Source organism: Balaenoptera physalus (assembly GCF_965194825.1).
Source record: "Balaenoptera physalus genome assembly, chromosome: 1".
NCBI classification, from domain to species: domain Eukaryota; kingdom Metazoa; phylum Chordata; class Mammalia; order Artiodactyla; family Balaenopteridae; genus Balaenoptera; species Balaenoptera physalus.
In genome coordinates this window covers 65,668,480-65,687,574 of record NC_138882.1, presented here as the reverse complement: position 1 = coordinate 65,687,574, position 19,095 = coordinate 65,668,480, and the positions used below count along the sequence as shown (strand labels likewise).

The window sequence follows — 19,095 nt, the reverse complement described above, 5'->3', positions numbered from 1 at the left end:
CAACACCCATTTATGATAAAAATCCTCCAGAAAGTGGGCAGAGAGGGAACTTACCTCAACATAATAAAGGCCATATATGACAAACCCACAGCCAACATCATTCTCAATGGTGAAAAACTGAAACCATTTCCTCTAAGAGCAGGAACAAGACAAGGTTGTCCACTCTCACCAATATTATTCAACATAGCTTTGGAAGTTTTAGCCACAGCAATCAGAGAAGGAAAAGAAATAAAAGGAATCTAAATTGGAAAAGAAGAAGTAAAGCTGTCACTGTTTGCAGATGACATGATGCTATACATAGAGAATCCTAAAGATGCTACCAGAAAACTACTAGAGCTAATCAATGAATTTGGTAAAGTAGCAGGATACAAAATTAATGCACAGAAATCTCTTGCTTTCCTATACAATAAGATGAAAAATCTGAAAGAGAAATTAAGGAATCACTCTCATTTACTATTTCAAGAAAAAGAATTAAATACCTAGGAATAAACCTACCTAAGGAGACAAAAGACCTGTGTGCAGAAAACTGTAAGACACTGATGAAAGAAATTAAAGATGATTCAAACAGGTGGAGAGATATACCATGTTCTTGGGTTAGAAGAATCAATATTGTGAAAATGACTCTGCTACCCAAAGCAATCTACAGATTCACTGCAATCCCTATCAAACTACCACTGGCATTTTTCACAGAACTAGAACAAAAAATTTCACAATTTGTATGGAAACACAAAAGACCCCGAATAGCCAAAGCAATCTTGAGAATGAAAAACAGAGCTGGAGGAATCAGGCTCCCAGACTTCAGAGTATACTACAAAGCTACAGTAATCAAGACAGTATGGTACTGGCACAAAAACAGAAATATAGATCAATGGAAAAGGATAGAAAGCCCAGAGATTAACCCAAACACATATGGTCACCTTATTTTTGATAAAGGAGGCAAGAATATACAATGCAGAAAAGACAGCCCCTTCAATAAGTGGTACTGGGAAAACTGGACAGCTACATGTAAAAGAATGAAATTAGAACACTCCCTAACACCATACACAAAAATAAACTGAAAATGCATTAAAGACCTAAATGTAAGGCCAGACACTATAAACCTCTTAGAGGAAAACGTAGGCAGAACACTCTATGACATAAATCACAGCAAGATCCTTTTTGACCCACCTCTTAGAGAAAAGGAAATAAACACAAAAATAAACAAATGGGACTTAATGAAACTTAAAAGCTTTTGCACAGCAAAGGAAACCATAAACAAGACAAAAAGACAACCCTCAGAATGGGAGAAAATATTCGCAAATGAAGCAACTGACAGAGGATTAATCTCCAACATTTACAAGCAGCTCCTGCAGCTCAATATCATAAAAAACAAACAACCCAATCCAAAAATGGGCAGAAGACCTAAATAGAAATTTCTCCAAAGAAGATATACAGATTGCCAACAAACATATGAAAGGATGCTCAACATCACTAATCATTAGAGAAATGCAAATCAAAACTACAATGAGGTATCACCTCACACCAGTCAGAATAGCCATCATCAGAAAATCTACAAACAATAAGTGCTGGAGAGGGTGTGGAGAAGAGGGAACCCTCTTGCACTGTTGGTGGGAATGTAAATTGATACAGCCGCTATGGAGAACAGTGTGGAGGTTCCTTAAAAAACTAAAAATAGAACTGCCACATGACCCAGCAATCCCACTATTGGACATATACCCTGAGAAAACCAAAATTCAAAAGGAGTCATGTACCACAATATTCACTGCAGCTCTATTTACACTAGCCAGGACATGGAAGCAACCTAAGTGTCAATCGACAGATGAATGGGTGAAGAAGATGTGTCACATATATACTATGGAATATTAGCCATAAAAAGAAATGAAATTGAGTTATTTGTAGTGAGGTGGATAGACCTAGAGTCTGTCATACAGAGTGAAGTAAGTCAGAAAGAGAAAAACAAATACCATATGCTGACACATATACATGGAATCTAAAACAAAAAAAAATTGTTCTGATGAACTTAGGGGCAGGACAGGAATAAAGATGCAGGCGTAGAGAATGGACTTGAGGACATGAGGAGGGGTAAGGGTAAGCTGGGACAAAGTGAGAGAGTAGCACTGACATATATACAGTACCAAATGTGAAATAGATAGCTACTGGGAAGCAGCTGCATGGCACAGGGAGATCAGCTCGGTGCTTTGTGACCAACTAGATGGGTGTGATAGGGAATGTGGGAGGGAGACACAAGAGGGAGGAGATATGAGGATATATGTATACATACAGCTGAATCACTTTGTTATACAGCAGAAACTAACACAACAGTGTAAAACAATTATACTCCAATACAGATGTTTAAAAAATGCTCACAGATACAGAGAACAGATTGCTGCTGGCCAGAGGCAGGGGATAGGAGGTGAATGAAATGGGTGCAGGGGACGAAAAGGTACAAAATTCCAGTTATAAAATAATTAAGTCCTGTGGATATAGTGTAGAGCATGGTGACTATAGTTAATAATACTGCATGGCATATTTGAACGTTAAGAGAGTAGATCTTAAATGTCTTCATCACAAGAAAAATATTTTATAACTATGTATGGTGACAATTGTTAACTAGACATTGTGGTGATCATTTTGCAATATATAGAAATATTTAACCATTACATTGTACACCTGAAATTAATATAATGTTATATGTCAATTATAATGCAATTTTTAACAAAGAGTTAAATCTAAAAAAACTGAAGTTACAATAATTAGTTTTTTCCAAGGATCATGCTAGTGAAAGATCTTTTTAGAGGATAGTCCCAGTACACTTTTTTCTTTGGCAAGATAAATAGAATTTATTTATACTTCTTAATGAAGGAAATAAAAATTTAAAGAAAGATTGCTGGAACAGAAATGCTGGGAGCACCTACTTTTGTGAGTATTTCTTCCCCAATGCAAATTCTTCAAACACTGGGATTATATCTTCTGCTTTTATTTTCTTTCTTGTTCTTTTATTTTCTTCATTTGTTATTGTATCCTTTTTGGTACTTAGCAGATTGTCATACTTAGAAGGCACTCCATAAGCTTGAACGAAGGGGTTTCAGAAACAAGGAGAGAGAGGTACTCTGAGGAGAAAACAAAGCTGAGTGGAACAAACCTTTCCAGCTTCACTGGACAGATGACTGGATACAGGTGACTGTGGCGATGTCAACTTCACCTGTTTCCATGTTTACCAGTGAGAGCAGAATGACTCCTAAAGAATGGTCTTAAACATATCGTACATATAACTAAAATCAAGCAAATAGTGAGAAGCAGAAGAGTAGCTTAGCTGGTAGGTCAGCTATTATTATTGATATGATGCCTCAACAGGATGTTGTGAAAAACATTACTTATTTCCATTTAATCTTACTGGAAAACTATTGACCTGTGCCCAGGGTCCAACTTAGAGGATTATGTGCATTATCTGCCAAGGAGTTTCCTCAAGCATCTTTACAATTGAGTTTCCATTTCTGGAAGTAAGTGTTCCAAGGAGTAGAATATTTTATCTGTATTTTTTCTTTTTTCCCAGCAACTCAGAGGAACACATAAGTCTTATAGTCCAATAATTCATTTTGTGTTCTATCCCATAACTTGATTCAGAAAATACTTAAAGTAAATTATTGGTCCTGTATTTTCAAAAGAAGTTTGGAGGGGAAAATGATAATAAATTACTAAGTTTAGGGAAACAAATTAAAGAATAAGGCACCCCTACCCCTTATTCCACCAGCTATATTCTCAATCCTCTCTACCTTTTCTTTTTCCATAACACTTATCATCTTCCAACATGGTCTATATTTTACTTATTTATCATGTTGATTGATTTTTGGCAGTCTACCCCCACAAGAATGTAACTTCCACAAGAGCAGGCACCTTCGTTTTCTTCACTGATGTATTCCAAGCAACTAGAACAATGTCTGCCACTTACTCATGAAATTAATTTCATGTAATAATCCTGAATGCAAGTTTTAAAAAATTTATATTGAGATTTTTATTTTACATATCATATGAGTTCTACAATCTGTGTATACAATCCAAAAGGTGTCAAACTTTTTCTACAAAGAACCAGATAATAAATATTTTAGGCTTTGCAAGTCATATAGTCTCTGTTGCAACTATTCAACTCTGCTGTTGTAGTGCAAAAGCAGCCATAGATAATAGGTAAAATGATAATAATAACAATAATAATAATAAGCGTGGTTGTTTATTTTATCTGTGGATAAAACACAACACAACTTTATCTATGGATATTGAAATTTGAATTTCATATAATTTTCACATCTCATAAAATATTCTTTTTTCCCCCAACTATTTAAAATGTAAAGACCGTTCTGTGGGCTGGATTTGGCCCATGGGCCATAGTTTGACAATCCCTGTTATAAATCACGCTTCACAAATCAAATCATATTGTAAATGAAAAAGGAGAGTCACTAACGGATTTTAGGAGAAGTCTGTTAACGGTAGGGAATTCTAGTACATGGTACTCGAGTGCTTTTCTACACTGACCTAACAAAAGATGTTGACAAATCTGATGGTGTCATCATTATTTTTTACCTCTAATAGAGTAGATAAAGAGCTCATACTTGGAATAAAAGAAGTGTCAGCTCAGACTTTCTTGTTAATTGATTATTAACAATTATTACTACATTAATAACATTATTAATATTATCTTCAATCAAGGTTTCTTGGCAGTAACCCTTTTTAAGCCACATGTTCTTTTGCAGAGGTTAGTTTGGTTGAACTTGATTGATATAATCTATAAACCCACATAACCCAGCTCAGGCCACAAGACACTGAGAGCAAAAGACCAAGTGGGGGCACCATTGCCATCCCCTCTGCGTCCCTCAGGGTCACCGCAGATGGCATGTGCCTCCACCTTTTAACGCAGATATATGTCAGCATCAACACATATGTTAAATACAATAAGGCTTAATGTAGTGCTTATATTTAGAACAAAAATACAGTAAAAGTCTAATATTTTCTTCTTGCTCCCCATTGGATGGTTTCACTCACTGACTTCTCTTTGAAGATCACTAAACTGGCATATGATTTGCTAACCAAGCCTACATAAAATCACACTATACATATATGTGTTAATATACGACATTTGTTTTTCTCTTTCTGGAAAAATGGTATAGATGATCTTATTTGCAAAGCAGAAATAGAGACACAGATATAGAGAACAAATGCATGGATACCAAAGGGGAAAGGGAGGGTTGGGAGGAATTAGGAGCTTGGGATTGACACATATACACTATTGATGCTATGTATAAAATAGACAACTAATGAGAACATACCGTAGAGGACAGGGATCTCTACTTAATGCACGGCGGTGACCTAAATGGTCATTTAGGAAATCCTAAAAAGAGGGGATATATGTCTATGTATAGGTGATTCTTTTTGCTGTATAGTAGAAACTAATACAACATTGTAAAGCAACTATACTCCAATAAAAATTAATTTTGAAAAAAATCTCATAAAGCCAGAGACAATTCTCCATTTCAAACTACCCTAATTACTTGAACATGCAATTTCCTGCCTCTTGTCTCCCTTCCCTGTTCAGTGGTAGTCATTAAAAACCTTCATCTCATTGTGCAGCCTTTCCCAGGTCCTCAGTCAACCTTGACAGGACGAAGTGCATTAAGCCCAAGTGCCATCGGTAGGTGGTGTCTGGCATGTTTTGTTTGTGCATCTTGAACTGAGTTGAACTTCAGACATCTGCAGGCTTCCCAGTCCCATTTATACCCATAGGCTACCTAAGACAAATTATCTCATAAACACTTTTACACCCTTGCATCCTGCTCTCCTGCAACATCTGTAACTCCAATCATTCCAGAGCACAGTTTTAAATCCATATATCTCACTGCTTGCTTTCCCCAACTGCCAAAGCTACTGCTCTCCATGATCCCTCCCTCTCTGCAGGGCACCTTCCTATACCCTTATCACAGCATATTATTTGTTTGTAAATCTGTATTTGCCACTAATAGCAAGACACTTGAAGGTAAGGAGTGTTGTTTTATTCATGATTCTACCCCAAGTCTAATTCAATGCCTGCCTAACCCAATCAATTTATGCCTCAAAACTGACTACCAAACTGAATGCAATGAGGATGCCTTGACTTTCTGCTCAGTGCCCCGTAAGAGGTATAAGCTCATCTAAATTTCATTCCACCTTACTGGAGTGAACATTCTGTCTCAGCACAATGCCAGGGGCTGGTGTCTTTTCTCTCTACTTCAGTATTGTTCCAAATGCATGTTTTTTCATCTAGAGCTATTTTATCACATCCCATCAGAATTTGAATCTTGGCAGTCTAGAACCGTTAATTTTATGCCCTACTCATTGGACATAACCTCTAGAATATAAGTGTGACTTTTATTATTAAATGTATTTTGCCTTTTTCTGACTAAATATTTGCTTGAAACCAGAAAACAATAATATTTTGAATCCATAGGAGACTTCTTTAAGAAAACTTGTAAGTGTAAGCTAGTCTTTATTGATTTGACCACCTGTATGTTAGTAGGCAAAACTGGCCACTGTAAGGTGGTTTTATTTTGAGACCCAGAAAAGCTCACAGAGAATTTAATTTCTGTTGAGACCTCTTGTTTTTTAATGACCCGTTTGTACAAATATTTGGATTAGCACAAAACAAGTTGTGATACCCTGATACTACATACTGGTATGCAAAGTATGGGTAATTAACATAAGAAAGATGTCTGTTCTATTTTATGTCTTACTATCTTCAATTTCCCAAATTGCTTTCCTAAAAGTCATAACTTATTAAGATGTCTTTAGTTATTATGTTATATATGATAATTATGAAGATTAACAAATTACTCTTAAAAATCTGAAACAAATCCTGACCATCTCATAGTATTGTGTATTAATGATTCTTACTAAAGCCCCAACTTTCAACAAAAGCTCTTTTAGGAAAAGAAATGTAGGAATTCATCCATGGTTCTGCACTATACTTGCATCTGTTATGTGGAATACTATGCACTGAGAACAACATCTTATGAAGAACCTTAACAAACTGGAGCAAGTCAAGAAGTAAACAACTAGGATGGTAATCTGATTTAAAATCATTAAAAAGAGGAATATTTCACCAAAAAATTGATAATGGTTTTTTCAAATATTTGAGAATCGTTATATAAAGAACATGCACTCATTCTATGTCACCTGAGAAGGCAAAACTAGAATTAATGAATAGACACTAGAGAGAAATAGATTTCAGCTCAAAGTAAAGAAGATTGTTCTAATAACCAGAGCTGTTTGAAAATGAACAGGCTAACTTGGGCAGCGACACAATCCCCATTTCTAGAAACGTTTAAGGAAAGAATGGGTGTTCCTTACTCAAGGATGTAATAGTAGACGGTAAGATATGTGATGAGAGCTGATTGATGACATGAACAGACATGAAATTCTATGATTCTCTAACAAAAAGAGATTTCAGAACGTTCATAAGGGTTAATTATCTCATTTTCCCCAGAGTCTGGATTGTCTGTGATCTCCAAGAAATCAGTCTGATCTTATGCACAACAGCCAAGAAGCAGCTCAGACTTGATCAATGAAATAGGTAACACAGATGCTGTCCATGTAGTGAGCCAACACACACACACATTATTTCATGGGATTGAATTTTTAATAAAATCAGGTATATTCACGTGTTAATACATATATCAATACATCTGAATTTATATGTATATATAATATGAATATATATGAATATACCTGATATATATCTTAATTAATAGTGCATAATAAAAGAGGATTCTGTAGAAATTATTAAAATTCTCTAAGTTCTAAGATTAACAGGATTGAGAGACTTCTGGTTCTAACAATCTGGTAGCTTGAGCTAACATTGACAACTACTCACCTCTTCCCACTACAGATAAATATAACAATAATGATATAAAGTGGATTCAAAATAAGTAATAGGAAATTCTTGGACTCAGAAATGAAAAGGGAACTTAAAGCCAGAGCAGTACGTACATGAGCTGATATCAAGATAGCCAGAGGAAATATTGGGCTAAAGAGACCCTATGAGTTATGGGCTAGAATTTTAAAACCCAACTAAGCATAGGGAACACATGACATGTAGATTTCAAAGTATGACTCCTGCATATAGTAGGGAGCTTAGAGAGCTACCCTCTGAATGAAATGGAGTCTAGAAAAACTTTTACCTTTATCACAGGAAAACATTAAGATTTATTTTGTATGGGTTTCTGGACTGGGAAAATAGATTCCCATGAGAAATAGAAACTTCAGGCCTAAGACATACACAGGTGTGGTGTCCAAATGTACAAGATGTCTAAATTCCTAAAGCAAGAAATTGATAGATCATAATATAGCTAGAGTACACAGCAAAAGCAATTGTGGAATTGCTCTTACGTCAAGCTGCAAGGAAGTCCCAGAAGAAAAAAAATCTCTACTGAAGGTGAGATCAAAAATTTCAAATGACATAAGTCAGAATTGTCCAAGATGATACAGTATCAACACACAAAAATAGTATAATTCGTTCCTGAAATATTTAAGATAATAGGACATTTGAGATAAGACAATTTCAAATGGAAGACAATAGAGCAATCTCAGAACAATAGCACAATGTCAAAAATATATGAGTTTTAAATTATTAAGGAAACAAAAGAATGAATATAATTCATAAAAAGGGTTTCTTCTTACCACTAGTTCTCTTCTTTCAACACTTGGAAACCTGACAGACTCTGAATTGTCTATTCTAGGACTAGGCCAATTACCCTCGGTGAAGAACATGATGGCAGATATTGCCCAGAGGGAAAGAGCTATGGAAAAACGGTAAATAAATAATTAGTAACAACTAGTTGGGAACCATCATAGGGATCATGGAATCCCTAATCTGGGATCAAAATCCATGCTCACCTCACTCAATTCTGTGGGGTTTTTCCTCCATATCCTAAGTAATTATGCAACACAAAATGAAGTATGACTCTTAGTGCCCTAACTCAGTTCTGCAACAAATAATCATATTTATTCTCTTTAAGTCATATTAAATCTGAATTTCAGTCTTTAAACTCAGTCATTATTGGTTATTTCTTCCAGGGTCTCACCAGAATCCAGGAAACATATGTGATTCCCCAAAACATGGGCATAGTCTCTGATTTTCACCACATCACATTCCTTACTGGCATCCTCATTGCTTAGGTCTAAAGTACACTTTTAAAGTCTGGAGGCTTTTGACTTTCCTGCCATAATTAGGGTAAAGGGATCTTTGCTGAGGATGGGGTCTCCAGCTGAGATGGGCTCAGAGTCCAGTCTCCCCAGGGACCCAACACAGCTATTCCCTCTGAAATCTTGCCATGGGTTCCTAGACTATTTCACACCACTCTTCTATTTCACACACTGTGTGAAATCTCCCCCTCTCCCTTCTTGTTGCCTTCAAAGATATTACATTTTCTTCCTGAGCCTAGTATTTAAGCAAACAAAAGCTAGAAGTGGAAATATTCTGCAAGGAAGCTATCTCTTTGACCATGTAACAAAAAATGTCTGAGAAAAGGAAATACAAAAAGCTCAACTACTTTGATACAATGGTGGAGAACAGTAATATACACAGAAAATATACAAATTAATATCTTAATTACTTTGCCACATCATTTTAGGATTTTAAAGACTGTAATGTGGATGTATGTGTCTCCATATAAAGAAACGAAATTCATTCTCATTAACCCACTCCACTTTATACTCAGTTTTACAAAAGTTACAACACAAAGAACACCATTGGTTGAAGTATTCAAGTACCATTCTTATCAATATTTGGAAGAAGCGGTGAAATGTCTCTAATTCATTCAAAGAAAATCTATTTTGTGCATATTACAGCAGGCATATTGCTAAGCATTTCCGATATGACAATGGAGAGTGGTGTAAAATGGAGACACTGTGGTTTCTTCTTATGTAACAGTACCTAAAACAAGTCTTCTGTTCTCAGACGTGAAGGCCACAAACTTTATGCTATGGTGAAGGTCCCACACCATGGAACAAATGTTCAGTTCATGCAAGAGAGGTACCAACTCTCACACATCTTTAAGATGAGGCTTTATGTGTTCTTGCACCAGGAAATATACTGTACCCTTGCCCCACATTGTACAGCTGTGCACAGGGCTGCTGATATTCCATAAAACACACTTATACATATTAGAAAAGATCATTCCTTCCTCAAGACTCTTTACTTCTAGATGTGAGAAGTAAAACTGTATAATGAAAATCAAACCTGCAATATGAGGGGGCCTCTAGTGTTTTGCAGTCCTTGGATATGCATCATGCTGGATCAAGCAGCTGCATCAAGGCAGAGCCGCAAAAACAGCTGCCATTTCCCAGCAATGCTGCAGTCATTGTGCTCCACAAAGCAGCTACAACCATTGCATCCCTATCCCATTGCAGCCACCAAGCACCTGGGGCCATGTTCTCAGTGACAGATTGACTATCCATCCCCTAGTTGATTGCACACACACAGGGGGCTATAAGTTAAGAGTTTTCCATCCCACCTACACAACACACAGGGAAGTACTTAACCGGATTGCAATCCTTCATTTACAAAATGAATATCTTAGAGGGTACGGATCCATGCCAAAACTGATCTGCAGTGCAGTCTCCCTGGAGCAGTGAAAAATGAAGAGACAAGAGCATGGGAACTTGAGCTCTGTGAACACTCTGCCATTCAGTGGCTGAGGGGAGCAGGGTTTGTCATTTAGCTTTCTAGTTCTCAGTTTTTCCACCTCTAAGGTGAGTAGAAGTAAACTGGTAGCTTTCAGATGATGCAAAGCTCTGTCCTCCCACTTGTTTCAGGTATGTGAAGACACCCCGCCACACCATCCAAGTGGATCCCATTGAGTACATGGATGAGATCGCCGCCCTGGTGGGAGTGAAGCCCAACCTGCTATTCCTGTTTCTCTCAGATCCAATGCTGGCCATGGAGGTTCTCTTTGGCCCGTGCACACCATACCAGTACCGCCTCCAGGGGCCATGGAAGTGGGCTGGGGCCCAGAGAGCCATCCTGACCCAGAGAGAGCGGATCATCAAGCCCCTGAGGGCTCAGATTACTAGTCAGGACAGTCACTCATCCTCACCGCTCTCTTGGATAAAAATGGCACCCTTTGGCCTTGCATTTCTGGCTGCTGGCTTAGCATACTTTAGATATATTCATCATTGTAAATGGAAATAAATGAATGAACATTGAGTAGAAAAAGCATGTAATAGTTTCTACTCATCCTGGATCATTATGTTTAAGTCAGTAACACATGTACAATATTATTTAGTACTTCTATAACTGCTCTAAAATATATTACCTAGATACACTTTACAAATAGATTTATTTCTTAAAAATAGGTATACTTCATACTTCTAGAAGTAATATGAACGCCCAAAGAAAGTTTATCATTAAAAGGAATCCTATTTAAGCCTTAAGAATGTTTTCCGACATAAATTGTACCCAAATTGGTTTCACAAACCTCAATTCTCCTTTTAGGAATTTATAAATAAAATTTTACTTTATCATTTTATTTTCAAAGTTATTCTTTTCTTCCCTCCAAGTAAATTCTATCACATTCTCATTCAGAATGAAAGTTGAAACTTTTATTAAGCTTTTCTTTTATGCTTATGCTTACAGCATAGAAACTAAAAGTCAAAAGGAAAAATATTTTAGGTTTTAGTTTATTAGAAACTAAAAATACTTTTGAGTGCATTTGCAGAGAACCTTTTTATTTTGAAGAAACAACTACAGAAAAAAAGTGCAATGTATTTCAGACATTTTCATAAATTACTCTAAACTTTCAGTATTTGGAAATAAGCAACTACATTGTATTAAGACAAAGGCTGTACTGATACCTAAGTATCAAACAAAATTACAAGCTGGCTGACCTCATCCTTTAGCTCAGTTTTCAGAGCAACCCTCTCCATATGTTGGGTAGGTGACTTCCTCACTGATGTCCTTTCGGGGGTGCCAGAAGGGTTCTCTGTCCACAAATGCTTTCTCCTCCTCCTGACTGACTGACCATGTGAAATCTTTCCAAGACTCAGCCTCTGTTATTTAGCTAAAGGGTACTCTACCTGTCTCCTTGTTAAAATCTAAAACCACCATGGAATAAGAGTATGAAAGTTGAGTGGGATGAGGGATGGGGATTGAGCAGCCTGTGTGACTGTAGACATAAGAAGGAACATCCGTATATATGCTAAAAGCATCACAAAGCAGTATAAATATTTACTAAAGTCTCTTAAAGACAAACTGAATTTTAATGACAGCAAAATTTAAGCTCTTCCTATATTTCTCACAGTAGCTTACATAGCATGGCTGCTCTTTTGTTCCACTATACATACACAACCACCTTAGAACACCACGAGTAGGACTAACCTCATAATTACGGACCACTGTTTAAAAAACTGATCCTCGGAGCCTGTGAATGTATTACCTCCCATGGAAAAAGGGACTGTGCAGGTGTGGTTAAGATAAGGCTCTTAAGATGAAGAGAGTGTCCTGGATCACCCAAGTGGTCCCAGTGTAATCAAAAGGGAAAGAGGGAGGCATGAGAATCAGAGGACTTGTGATGAGACAGCAGAGGTCAATAATGCAACGGCTGGCTTTGAAGAGGTAAGAGGGCAAGGAATGTAGGCAGCCTTTGGAAGCTGGAAAAAGCAAGGAAAAGGATTCTCCCCTAGAAACTCCAGAAAGAATATAGACCTGTCCACACCTTGGTTTTAGCCGAGTAAGACTTCTAATCTCCAGAGGCACAAGGTAACAAATCTGTATTAGTTAGGTAACCAAATCTGTGGTAATTTGTTACAGCAGTGACAGGAAACTAATACCTTCTAAGTATAGAAAGACATTAGAATCAATAAAAAAGAAAAAATATATTAAGGCAGTTGATTTTTTAAGTTATGTTTAAAGTTATTGTATTTTAGTGACTAAAGAATAAGCCTTAATTTAAAAAATAAAAAGCCTTAATTCTTTCGTTTTGTGGGTTTTCCTTCATCCTTTCTTAGCTACTTTTCTTTCCACTGGACTTTATAATCATCTCAGTGGTCAGTAAAGCTCACGTTAAAGTAATATGTGTCATAATTTTTCTCCAGAATTAAAAGTAGATAGCTGAGTTTAGTATAGCAAATTACAAAGCATTTTTAACTTGTTATCTGGCTTGATCATATAGTAAGAGGATAAAGAGTAGTTTTTTGGGTTTTTTTTTTTTTTGGTCTTAATCTACCTTTTGAATAATCAAATGAACAACAACTTTGCAGGGCAAAGACAGAGGCTTAGAGATGGTTAGAAAGCATAGCTAAAGGTGGAGACTTGGACCTTCCCTGCTGAACCCTGTCTCTCCAGGTATGTTTCATCACACAGTACCCCCACCACACTGCACTGGTATGATTTGGTACCCTCTGCAAGATTTTCATTTGTGTGTTCTCCCACAGTCTTTTAAGCAGCTCTGAAAATTTCATCCAAATTACTGAGTACTCTTATTTTTTAATTTATAATTTTTTCATCGTAGCTTAGTTACTTTTTAATCGTTGCTTCCTTTACTGTACAAAACATGTGGTTTTATGCAATTCTCACTCAACAGTGCACATGTTTAAAGATAAGTTATACAAAAGCAACTTATGAATGTTGACCACTTTTATAAAGAGTGTGTTTCAAGAACAAGGTGTAGTCAGAAGAATCTTGACGCATGAATGCTAATTTATTTTGTGATAGTACATGTGTTTCAAGAACGAGCTGTTTTCAGATGAATCCTAATTAATGAATTAGTTTTTAATAGTATAAGCCCTATAAGAATAGGGTGTACCCTGATGAGTTCTCTCGGGTGAGTGAACCTTTTCCTCACACCCACCCATCTCCTAAAGATTGATGTTCCAAGGTTCCCTTGTTGACTCCTCTCTCCTATCACGCTACACCCCCTCCACAGAGGATGTCACTCAGGCTCGATCTTTAGCTACAACCTGGTGACTTCCAAATCTTTATCTTCCAGCGTAGCCTTGTCTCTTGGGATACAGTTTCATGTTTATACCTGCCTTCTGGACAGCTCCATAGGCACATCACACTCCCATTCCTATTTATTATTTTTATTTTTTTGGCTGCGTTGGGTCTTCATTGCTGCGTGTGGGCTTTCTCTAGTTACCGCGAGCTGGGGCTACTCTTCGTTGTGGTGCGTGAGCTTCTCATTGCAGTGGCTTCTCTTTGTTGTGGAGCTCGGGCTCTAGGTGGGCGGGTTTCAGTAGTTGTACCACGCAGGTTCAGTAGTTGTGGCTCGGGGCTTTAGAGTGCAGGCTCAGTACTTGTGGCGCACGGGCTTAGTTGCTCCGCGGCATGTGGGATCTTCCTGGACCAGGGCTCGAACCTGTGTCTCCTGCATTGGCAGACAGATTCTTAGCCACTGTGCCACCAGGGAAGTCCCCACACTCCCATTTCTAAAACTGAACTCAGTTTATTTCCATTAAAACAATTCCCCAAGTACTGTTTCCTGATCCTTACTTCCCTAACCCAAGCAGAATTAGGTACTTAGTATGAAATTATGAAAAAGCAAAAATAAAAAAGATAAAAAGCTTTGCTGTTTACTGTTGCATTTTGGGTAAATGAGAATGGGCTAAAAACAGTGATTCATTGTCTTACCTCTGGAAAAAATAGACAATGAATTCCTTGAACCAGCAGCAACAGTCCCTCCAAATCTCTCTCATTCTGTTAATGGCTCTGTTCCCATTACTGCTGTAATAAAGTACCACAAACTTAGTGGCTTAAAACAATTTGAATTTATTATCTTACAGTTTGGGAGTTCAAAAGTTCAAAATCAGTTGCACTGGGATAAAATCAGTGGCAGCAGGGCTGCGTTCCTTCTGGAGACTCTAGGGGACAATCTGTTCCTTGCCTTTTTCAGCTTCTAGAGACCTCTTACATTCCTTGGTTCATGACCCCTTCTACCATCTTCACAGACAGCAGCAAAGCATCTCTTTCCTCTCTGATCTTTGCTTCCATTCTCACATCTCTCTCTGATTCTAATCCTCTTGCCTCCTTCTTATAAGAACCCATGTGATTAGATTGAGCCCCACTGGATAATCCAGGCTACTCTCCCCATATCAATATCTTTAACTCAATCTCACCTACAAAGTCGTTTTTGCCATATAAGTTAATATATTCATAGGTTCTTATGATTGCGACATGGACATCTTTCTAGTTGAAAATTCTGCAATAAAAGATTCTCTGCTGATCTCAAAGGTTCAATAAGATTTCTGAACATGCCTATATAGAGTAGACCTTATACTTTTGTCAGTGTTTCCTGTGATCTTGCCATATACTATAACTAAAGCCTACGTAGAATTGAAAACTGACGAGAATTTACTCCTTGGACTCATTTCTGCTATGCTATAGACCCCACTGTGATTAGTGAGAATTTGGCAGAAGTGTTTTTATACACCAGAACAACTCATTAATGAGACCACTGTTTTAGAAGAGAACGTCCAAAGGTACGGAGAAGATAAATAAGAGCTAGTTCCTTCTGCAGGACCAGCAGTCCAAAAGGAAAATCTTCTCTTATTCTTGGTGAAATATCCTACTGGAAAATTTCAAGATTATGCCCCACTTGGCTTTGGATTTCTCATTAATTTTTTTTCATGAACTAATACTAAAATAATTCAGCTTACCATGAGCTATTCCTTGGTTAATTACTCGTACTTAGTTTTATAGAATCTTCCCAGTTTCCAAATTGGGTCAAATTAGATTAGGAAAGAACTGCAAAGGGGAAGCACAATAACCTGTGTCAGCTCTTAGGTGATACTATATATCTTTCTCCACAGCTGGGTCCCATCTACTGGCTCTCCACAGTGTCCAGTAACAACTCTGACTGAAATTGGGAGATATCTAATATAGAGTAGAGTAGAGTTCTGTGTGCTATACAGCAAGCTCTCATTAGTTATCCATTTTATACATAGTATCAATAGTGTATATATGTCAGTCTCAATCGCCCAATTCATCCCACCCCTTGCCCCCTTGGTATTACGTTTGTTCTCTATGTCTGTGTCTCTATTTCTGCTGTGTAAATAAGATATACCAATTTTTTCAGATTCCACATATATGCATTAATACATGATATTTGTTTTTCTCTTTCTGACTTAACTTCACTCTGTATGACAGTTTCTAGGTCCATCCATGTCTCTACAAATGACCCAATTTCATTCTTTTTATGGCTGAGTAATATTTCATTGTATATATGTACCACATCTTCTTTATCCATTCCTCTGTTGATGAACATTTAGGTTGTTTCCATGTCCTGGCTATTGTAAATAGTGCTGCAATGAACATTGGGGTGCATGTGTCTTTTTGAATTATCGTTTTCTCTGGGTATATGCCGGTTAGTGGGATTTCTGGGTCATGTGGTATTTCTATTTTTAGTTTTTTAAGGAACCTCCATACTGTTCTCCATAGTGGCTGTATCAATTTACATTCCCACCAACAATGTGTGAGTGTTCCCTTTTCTCCACACCCTCTCCAGCATTTATTGTTTGTAGATTTTTTTAATGATGGCCATTCTGACTGGTGTGAGGTGATACCTCATTGTAGTTTTGATTTGCATTTCACTGATAATTAGTGATGTTGAGCATCTTTTCATGTGCCTCTTGGCCATCTGTAAGACAGTATGAATTTTGTTTTATTCTAAGATTAATGACTTATGAACTCCCTTTTGAAATAAGGATAGAATTTTTACATTAAAAAAGAAAACTTCCTTGAAGGAAATTAATATATAACTGTTATGAATTTGGAGGTGCTAACAATAGACAAATATATTTCTTCCTATTGGTTCTAAGTGAGTGAGAAAAAGACATAGAAGAAAAATGTGGATTAATATAGCATTGCCTTCCTCACCCAAAATACAAGGTCTTCTTGTTCAAGCTGGATTAGAAAATTTCGCTTAACCCACAATCAGAATCAGAATCCTATTTCTTCTCTCCCAGATCTAGACTTTGGAAAGTGCCTTGGACAGTGGGTTCTTCAAAGAGCTCATCTCTAACCAGATGCATGGAGGACCACAGTCTGCTTCCCATCCTTGAAGAGCAGAAGAAACAGCCTAAGTAAGACAGGCAGGGCTCCAGGTCTTCTTCAGGTCAACCAAATGACAGTCTACCATTTCACCCATCAGAAAAGCCATTTCCCCTTCCACCAAGAGAAGTGAATGAGGATGCAGAGGGAGGAAAAATCAGAAGTAACACCCTGAAAATGCTCTCCTCCTGGGCGATAAATCAGGGCTTCCCCCATCAAGACAAGGTTGAGATACAAATGGCTTGACCTTAAGAGTATTGAACACATTTCTTCCTTTATGAATCCCTATGTTGTCCTTCAGTTCTATGATGGGGACTCAAAGAGAGTGGTCATGTACTATCCTCACAACCTCACTATCTAGTTGAAGGGGAATAAGAAACAGATGAAATAATGGGCAGTAACAGAAAACTAGAAAATTACATGGTTATGTCTTAAATTGTGTTTTACCAACTATAGGTATAGAAAAAAGGTCAAAGAGAATTAAAGGAGTCAAGAAAAACCTGAAAGGGGAGACAAAATCTGAGTTTTAATTACGTTTTTCTCAATTAACAGAACTGAGTCTTAATGAATAGATACAACTGGGTACATATAGAAAAGAGAAGACTTTTTGGACAAAAGGAATAACAGTAATATTATATATTAAAATCAGAAGGTCACAATGTGCTGTGTAATGTAATGGTGACATGTAAGAACAAGGGCTGGTGTCAAAGCTGTAGCTTTTTTGTAGTCTCTGTTAAATAACTCAGGTAGAATTGTAAAACTTTTCTCAGAATGTATCCTTTATTTTTCATGGACTTTGTACTTAAATTTTCCATTTGTAAATATTTAAGATTTCTTAATGTAAATTTCCACATTCTATTTTTGTTGTTTTCCCAGACTTCATATCCAGTATACAAGCTGATAGTTCTCTAACAGTTTGAATTGTAGAATGACAGAGCTAGGAGAGAACTAACTTGTAGCTCCCAACATAATAACTTATTTGAGTTAATGTTTGTTTGTTTGTTTTTCAGATTCTGAGACCTAAACACACCTAACACAGCTATAGTAAACACTGAGATAGAAATAGGTCATGAGAAACAATAGGTAAATCCAAAACTTTAAGTGACAGGACCTGAGAAATAGATCAGACATTGTAGGTAAGGTAATGTGAGAAGTTAATTCCCTGCTCTTAACAATTTATAAAAAACACATCTAAGGCTCTGAGATAAGTAGGATAAGAAGTAAAATGATTTGGCATAACTCCTCTCTTATAGGTTTTGCTCAGCACAAGACAAGGTGCATGGATATGGAACTAGGTTTGGGATAATGGGAATCCCCTTGATACCATACTCTTTACCTGTTGTAATAAAACAGTCCAAAAATTCTCTCCCACATTAATGATCAACACATAGGCAGAGAATACATTAAATGCAAGGTTTAACCTGACAATGATAGAAAGGAAAATACCTTTCTTTGGAATATTTGATAAAGGGCTTTGGTTATGAGTTCCATAAAGATATGATTTTTTTAATTTCTTAATTTCAGGTTTTTTACATATTTTTTCTTGTGATGAGAACTTTTAAGATCTACTCTCTTAGTGACTTTCAAATATACAATACAGTAGTATTAACTAAAGTCACTTCTGTACATTACATGCCTAGGATTTATTTATTTTATAACTGGATGTTTGTACCTTTTGATCACCTTCACTTATTCCCTTCAATCCTCGCCTCTTTTTAAATTCCACATACGAGTGAGATCGTTCAGTATTTGTCTTTCTCTCTATGAATTTCACTTAGAATAATGTCCTTGAGGTCCATTCATACTGTTGCAAATGGCAAGATTTCCTTCTTTTTGTGGCTGAATAATATTCCATTGTGTGTGTATGCCTTTTTGATTTCTTTATTAATCTAAAAATGTAATATTTTAGTTTTTAAATATATTATAGCAAAAAGCCATACAGAATATGATATATCCTAAATAGCTTTCAACTGCCCTATCTCACACCTCATTGAATAAAATTTTAGTAGCATCATTCTTAACTCTTCTTG

The 19,095-nt window shown here is 36.8% G+C and overlaps 1 protein-coding gene and 1 long non-coding RNA gene across 2 annotated transcripts in view; both read left to right on the top strand.

The window, feature by feature from the left end:
* LOC309638473 (flavin-containing monooxygenase 5-like) overlaps positions 1 to 18,666 on the top strand; it is a gene marked incomplete at its 5' end in the record, with an annotated part of 100,773 nt that extends 82,107 nt beyond the window's left edge. Inside the window, 3 exons of the mRNA XM_082414557.1 lie at positions 5,620 to 5,680; positions 8,688 to 8,832; positions 10,837 to 18,666. Of these exons, the coding sequence (XP_082270683.1) occupies positions 5,620 to 5,680; positions 8,688 to 8,832; positions 10,837 to 11,212 (582 nt within the window). The 3' untranslated portion in view covers positions 11,213 to 18,666. The remainder of the gene's footprint in view (positions 1 to 5,619; positions 5,681 to 8,687; positions 8,833 to 10,836) is intronic.
* The window catches only part of LOC309649572, a 284,234-nt gene that overhangs the window by 169,431 nt on the left and 95,708 nt on the right, over positions 1 to 19,095 (top strand). The window lies entirely within an intron of this gene.